Source organism: Muntiacus reevesi, chromosome X (assembly GCF_963930625.1).
Source record: "Muntiacus reevesi chromosome X, mMunRee1.1, whole genome shotgun sequence".
NCBI lineage: Eukaryota > Metazoa > Chordata > Mammalia > Artiodactyla > Cervidae > Muntiacus > Muntiacus reevesi.
In genome coordinates this window covers 90,789,759-90,797,080 of record NC_089271.1, presented here as the reverse complement: position 1 = coordinate 90,797,080, position 7,322 = coordinate 90,789,759, and the positions used below count along the sequence as shown (strand labels likewise).

Here is a 7,322-nt window from a genome sequence, read left to right as displayed (position 1 = left end):
TCCACTGTATAATAAGGGATTTGATTTAGGTCATAACTGAATGGTTTAGTGGTTTTCCCTATTTTCTTCAATTTAAGTCTGAATTTGTCAATAAAGAGTTCATGATATGTGCCGTAGTCAGCTCCTGGTCTTGTTTTTGCTGACTGTATAGAGCTTCTCCATCTTTGGCTGCAAAGAATACAATCAGTCTGATTTTGGTGTTGACCATCTGGTGATGTCCATGTGTAGAGTCTTCTCTTGTGTTGTTGGAAGAGGGTGTTTGCTATGATCAGTGCATTCTCTTGGCAAATTATAGAAGGACAAATTTCGACAAAATGGAAATGTGTTATCTTTTGGTCTCTACGATTGGCAAAGAAAAAATAAGTGACAGGTCCGGTGTGCTGGGGGGAAAGGAGAGAGGCTGGCACACTCTTGCATCACTGCTGGTGGGAGGAAAGCTTGGGGAACACAGCTCAGTGGTGAATTTCTTAAGTGACAAAACTGTGGAGGGGTGGTTTTGTGGTTTGGCCATCAGCTTCCTGTTGATCTTAGGGAGATGTGTTTGTAGCCAAGTGAAGAAGAAAGAAACTTCTCTGATTGTGTGCAGGTTAGTGTGAGAGTGAGCATTGCCTGGGCAGTCTTGGGGTCACAGTGGAGTAGACCATGAAAAGGCAGAGACCTGAAGGGCCTGGCGTGTTGCAGTCCATGAGGTCGCAGAGTCAGATGTGAGTCGGAGCAACTGAAAAACATTTAATAGAGACTGCTAATGCTGCTGCTAAGTCACTTCAGTCGAGTCCGACCCTGTGCGACCCCATAGACAGCAGTCCACCAGGCTCCCCCATCCATGTGATTCTCCAGGTAAGAACACTGGAGTGGGTGGCCATTTCCTTCTCCAATGTATGAAAGTGAAAAGTGAAACTGAAGCTATTCAGTCGTGTCCGACTCTCAGCGACTCTCTGCAACCCAACTCTTAGTGACCCCCTGCCTACCAGGCTCCTCCGTCCATGGGATTTTCCAGGCAAGAGCACTGGAGTGGGTTGCCATTGCCTTCTCTGTTAATAGAGACTGAAGTGAATAAATAGCTGAGAAAAGAAGAGAAGCAAAAATCAAAGGAGAAAAGGAAAGATATACCCATTTGAATGCAGAGTTCCAAAGAATAGCAAGGAGAGATCAGAAAGCCTTCCTCAGTGATCAGTGCAAAGAAATAGGAAAACAATAGAATAGGAAAGACTAGAGATCTCTTCAAGAAAATTAGAGCTACCAAGGGAACATTTCATGCAAAGATAGGCTCAGTAAAGAACAGAAATGATATGGTCCTAAAAGAAGCAGAAGATATTAAGAAGAGGTGGCAAGAATACACAGAAGAACTATGCAAAAAAGATCTTCATGACCCAGATGATCACGATGATCACTCGCCTAGAGCCAGACATCCTGGAATGTGAAGTCAAGTGGGCCTTAGGAAGCATCACTACAAGCAAAACTAGTGGAGGTGATGGAATTCCAGTTGAGCTATTTCAAATCCTAAAAGATGATGCTGTGAAAGTGCTGCACTCAATATGCCAACAAATTTGGAAAACTCAGCAGTGGCCACAGGACAGGAAAAGGTCAGTTTCCATTCCAATCCCAAAGAAAGGCAATGCCAAAGAATGCTCAAACTACCACACAATTGCACTCATCTCACACACTAGTAAAGTAATGCTCAAAATTCTCCAAGCCAGGCTTCAGCAATATGTGAACTGTGAACTTCCAGATGTTCAAGCTGGTTTTAGAAAAGGCAGAGGAACAAGAGATCAAATTGCCAACATCTGCTGGATCATCACAAAAGCAAGAGAGTTCCAGAAAAGCATCTATTTCTGTTCTATTGATTATGCCAAAGCCTTTGGCTGTGTGGATCACCACAAACTGTGGAAAATTCTGAAAGAGATGGGAATACCAGACCATCTGACCTGCCTCTTGAGAAATCTGTATTCAGGTCAGGAAGCAACAGTTAGAACTGGACATGGAACAACAGACTGGTTCCAAATCAGGAAAGGACCACGTCAAGGCTGAATATTGTCACCCTGCTTATTTAACTTACATGCAGAGTACATCAAGAGAATGCTGGGCTGGATGAAGCCCAAGCTGGAATCAAGATTGCTGGGAGAAATGTCAATAACCTCAGATATGCAGATGACACCACCTTTATGGCAGAAAGTGAAGAAGAACTAATGAGCCTCTTGATGAAAGTGAAAGAGGAGAGTGAAAAAGTTGGCTTAAAGCTCAACATTCAGAAAACTAAGATCATGGCTTCTGGTCCCATCACTTCACTGCAAATAGATGGAGAAACAGTAGAAACAGTGACAGACTTTATTTTGGGGGGCTCCAAAATCACTGCAGATGGTGACTGCAGCCATGAAATTAAAAGACACTTACTCCTTGGAAGAAAAGTTATGACCAACCTAGACAGCATATTAAAAAGTAGAGACATTACTTTGCCAACAAATGTCTGTCTAGTCAAGGCTACGTTTTTTCCAGTTATCATGTATGATTGTGAGAGCTAGAGTATAAAGAAAGCTGGGTGTCGAAGAATTGATGCTTTTGAACTGTGGTGCTGGAGAAGACTTTTGAGAGTCCCTTGGACTGCAAGGAGATCCAACAAGTCCATCCCAAAGGAGATCAGTCCTGAGTGTTCACTGGAAGATCTGATATTGAAGCTGAAACTCCAATACTTTGGCCACCTGATGCGAAGAATGATCTCATTGCAAAAGACCTTGATGCTGGGAAAGATTGAAAGCAGGAGGAGAAGGGGATGGCAGAGGATGAGAGGGTTGGATGGCATCACCGACTCAATGGACATGAGTTTGAGTAAACTCCAGGGGCTGGTGATGGACAGGGAGGCCTGGTGTGCTGCAGTCCATGGGGTCGCAGAGTCAGACATGACTGAGCCACTAAACTGAAGTGAACTCTAGTGATCAGTTCTTCAAGGAAATGTGAGGCCTGAACCAGTCAGAAGATGGCGGTAGAGGCAAGCCTGAAACCAGAACCTTCTCTTTCACTATCCAGTTTCAGAAAAGAATTGCTTAATCCCAATCTTTTTTGGCTCTGGGGAAGCAGAGTGTATGGAGCAGAAATGACGGGTAGAACAGAAAACTGGCCATTTGAAAGAAGAAAACGAGGTCAAGAGAGTGACTGGGGCACAAGGGAGTGGAAAATGCGGGCATTTGTGGGGAAGCCATGGGGTGATGAAAGGGTCTGGAGGCTAGAGGGTGTGCCTGAGAATGTCAAATGGAGGAAATTTGAAAGCCAGATTTCTCACTCTGGAGAGAGGGCAGTCATATGTCTGTATATCTACCAATCTCCATTCTCTCTGTGTGTTTACATGAAGACATAAATCTAGGCAAAGGAAGAAGGAAATAGCTCCAGACATTGTGATCTCTTCCAGATAAGGAAAGGGAGGAGGAGGGAGGTTGGAGTCAGAATGCAGGGTCAAGAGGCAACTCAGCAACCTCTCCCAGTCTTTGTTTTCTTCTCCTCTTACTTGGGTGCTAGAAAAGTTAAATACTGTACCCCTGAAGAAACAGTGGGAACCAGCTAAAGGGAGATAAATGCCGGAGGAGAGACATTTGAAAATTAACAGGAATTTGATGCCAGAAAATCAACTGAGCTGAGTGTTGACATGTATATCTATAGAGACTCAAGAAAGCTCAATGTATTTGCATTTTCCCTAGTAACCTGTCGAATGGCAGTTAGTGAAGTTTGTGTCCAGGGAAAGAACATCCAACAGCCTCCTACAGAACACTACAATAAGATGGCTTTTTAAAAGAGTGAGACCCTCCTGTGACTTGTCATAGATATAGAGTGTGCTTCAGTTTGTGATTTAGCAAAAGCAGTTCTAGAGGACAGAACTAGAAGTTGCTACAGTTCACCCACTAATCAGAAGACGATGTAAGCACAGTGAAAAACAAGCAGAATTGTAGGGAACAGCATATGAATAAGGGTGGATAAGGTGTCTGGATTCAAAGATCCAGGAAATGCCAAATCCTGGGGATGAGGCTGACATGTGACATGGGCAGTAAGAACCTAGAGCCTGTCAAAGAGCAACGGGCCTGAATGAAGAAAAATCACATTTTCCCTAATGAAAAGGAAGACTTTCTTTAAAGTGATGCTTAAGATATTAAAACTTTCAGTTGTGCTCTTGGCCTCTCCAAGGGCCCTTTCATTCAGGGAAAAGTGTTGTTAGCTGAGCCCAAGGATGCCAGTTTTTCATTTAGCCGTGATATCAACAGTCATTTGGCCAGCCTCTCCATTGCTGGAAACACAATCCCGACTCCCGACCCTGCTGTTGAGGAGGGAAAGGCTTTGTGTGCCCCGGATAACTTGAATGCCAGTGTTGAAAATCAGGGCCAGATGAAGATGTGCACCAGCCAAGTGGGTCGGGAGACTGTGTCCCTTTGCTCCAGCTCATTTCTGCAGCAGGCTGGATTAAATTTGTTAATAAGCATGACAGTTATTAATAACATGCTTGCCAGGTCCGTTTCAGGCTTGGTGTTTCCTTTGATACCAGAGGGAAGTGAATGTGCTGAGGGGCAGGTTGTGAAACCCCTGACGGGTTTGTCTGAAAAGCCAGCCTTGTCGGGGGAGTTGCTGGGAGCCCAAGCGCTATGCCCCTCCCTGCCCCTCTCTGTCAGGAGCACAAAGAGACAGCTTCTCTCAGAAACCCTGGCCTCTTAAGTGGCCCCTCCAACAGGGTGGGACTGATCCACTCCAAAACAAAGCCCAGTCAATGGGTGAACACACACTTGTGTTCTCAAAGACTCTGCAGTGGGTGCTATTGAAGACCCAGCCTTAGCTGGATCAGCACACCTCTGGGTGAAAGTTGCACTTGCTAAATCCAGGACCACACTCTTACTGGTCAAGCAGGGGTTCCCACAGAGCTTTGAGTAACCTCTTGGTCTTTCAGTCTGCAGGCAATGTGCATTGTAAATTGCTCCCTTGCAGCCTTCTTCCTGTGGTAAAGAGGTCCTTTCAGCTGCCAGCTGTGGTTAAAGAACAACATGTTCTAGCCTCAGTGGGGATGCCTGGCCTGTGGTGGTCTCTGTGTCTAAGCTGGACCATGTGGGGGAGACCAGACCCATATGGGGGCTTGTGCCAAAAACGTATCAGTTGCTGCTTAGATGGGATTCTTTCCATTTACTCTCTTTTCTTCGCGAGCCTATGAACGATACTTATTGAGCAAAAAAGTACACTCCTCTTCTATGTGCTGTACTGACTTAACCTCGTCCACCAAGTCTGCATTTTTATGTATCATCAATAAAGCTGTGTGCTTTAACTGGCAAAAATGAGACCCGGTACTTGTTTCTGAATCTCTAGTCTGCGTGAGGGGAAAGACCAAAATACATGATCTATGCTAACTGACTGGGGGCATGTGCTCCTGACAGATGCCCACTTAGCAGTGCCCACAGGAGGCTGGGGAAGAGATGGGCTGCAGGGTTCAGGAGGAGCCTCCAGAAGGGGCTGGGGCAGGGAAGGGGTTGAGGGGTGGGATTAAGAAGGACTCTTGGGAGGACTAGAAGAGGCAACGCCTTGAAGCAGGCAGCACAGTGCCTGATGCAGAGAAGTCCTTCCCGCGATGAAGGTGTCTTTCCTCATCTGCTGGCCGAGAGAGGAAGGTCAGCGCCCTTGGGTCGGTCTGTGTGCCCCGTCGTCCCGCTGGGCAACCCATCCCTGACATTTGATGCCCAATTATAGCAGTAACAGTTGCTACGTGCTGAGGGCCTGCTTGGTGGTGTTCTCCCTCCTGAGAAGCAGCTGTGCAACCTACTTGCAGGCCTCCTCCCTTCCTTGGGAGACCAAGCCCAAATTCCTGGCCGAGCGAGAAGGCTTGGCCCTTGCTTCCTCTGGGGAACCTCTTTTCTGCCCTCTCCGGATACTCCTGTGGGATCCAGGAAGGAGACAATGGAGACGTCCACGGATCCCCGAGGGGGGGGGGGAGGGCAGATGCTGAGGGGCGTGGCATGGCCATGGCTGGTCCACCCAGAAGGACACATGTTCATGCCGTCCATGCAAGCTCCCGGCACCCCTGGGAGGAAAGGAAGAATGTGGCTCTGCACACTGAAAGCTCCATGAATCTGTGCAACTCATTCCACCGCCCCTGCCCACATTTCCAGACCCCTCCCAGCAAGCCTCAGCCCCGGGTCAGCAGGTTCCCTGGGTGTTTCGCTGTGTCATGAAGTGGTCCTCCTCCTCGAAGGCCAGGCTCACGTAGGGGACAAGAAGCTTCCTTTGAGCAGTGCTTCCCGTGAGCCCAGTGCCTTCTCCTGGTCCCCCTGGGGTGTGGCTCTGGGACACTGTGCCCTGGTCATCAGTGATGGCCCAGGGTACTGCCTTCTGAATGCCCTTGACCGTGCAGAGCACAGTTTTATTTCAGTGCTTCCCTCCCTTCTCCTGGAGCCTGGGGCAGGGGGGTGCAGGTGGGGTGCCACTCTCCTGCCTGTACTCATGCCCCCCCCACAGTTTGGGCTGCCTAGTGATCATGGGGGCCTGCCAGAACTCTGCCCCTTCCCGGGCCCTGGCGCCTTGCTGGCCAGCATGTGACTGTGGCTGCTGTGACACCACAGCCCCAGCAAGGTTCACCAGGCTGGGGCTTCGTTTGCTGGCTCTGGGGCCCTGTTTTCTAAGAGCTACTTACCTGATCCTTCCTTTGTGGGAGCCCACCTGAGCCAGCCTCAGGTGGGCGGGGCAGTCTGTTTCCCAGGCAGGACTGCCCTCAGGCAGCCCCTCATCCACTTGTCCAGTGGAGCCTGCTGGCCAGGGGCATCTTCAGCAACACGTTATTGCTCAGCCTCAGTGATCTCTGCCCTAACTCAACCACAGCATTTCTGCTTGCTCCTGGCTTGGCGTCCCAAATGACCACGTGCTTCCTTCCTCCTCTGCTCTCTGCCAAGTCCCCGCTTGAGTCCCGCCACAGGCAGTGCTCCACCATCTCCGAGGCGGGCACTAGGCCCTCTCAGGCCACAACTCACTCCGATCTCAGGCAGGGCCTGGGAGGCCTCTGCCCACCTCCTGAGCACCTCTCTCACAGGACAGCCTGCCAGCCCTGAAGTGTCTCCACGCTGGGGTCTTGGCCCAAGTCACGACCCCTCTCCACGAGCTGGCACTGCCCTCCCTGAAACACTCCCTGTGTGGGGACGCTCTGGGCCCTGGCTGGCCTCAGTTGCCCTTGGCCGGCTGCTGTGCCAGGGCAGGAGCCCAGTTCCCCGTAGGTTCTGCCTTCAGATGTGGAGGGACCTGGAGCGAGAGGCATGCCTGCAGTCAGGGCCTGAGGAACACAGTCAGAGGCTTTCAGCACTGGAAAGACTAAGGAG

At 49.3% G+C, this 7,322-nt stretch overlaps 1 protein-coding gene across 1 annotated transcript; it reads left to right on the top strand.

Annotated features, from left to right (window-relative positions):
* Window positions 1–314: 314 nt before the first annotated feature.
* LOC136153827 (protein ARMCX6-like) lies at window positions 315–5,288 on the top strand. Its single transcript, XM_065915932.1, has 2 exons — window positions 315–370; window positions 4,146–5,288. Exons 1-2 carry the CDS (start codon window positions 315–317, stop codon window positions 4,687–4,689), a joined length of 600 nt encoding a protein of 199 aa, XP_065772004.1. The 3' UTR covers window positions 4,690–5,288.
* Window positions 5,289–7,322: the final 2,034 nt, after the last annotated feature.

Bases quoted from the DNA above. Each gene is read 5' to 3' on its own strand.
- LOC136153827 (XM_065915932.1), top strand. From the start codon at position 315: ATGGAAATGTGTTATCTTTTGGTCTCTACGATTGGCAAAGAAAAAATA. The intron at 371-4,145 runs GTCCGGTGTGCT...TAAAACTTTCAG, and splicing joins AAAGAAAAAATAAGTGACAG to TTGTGCTCTTGGCCTCTCCA.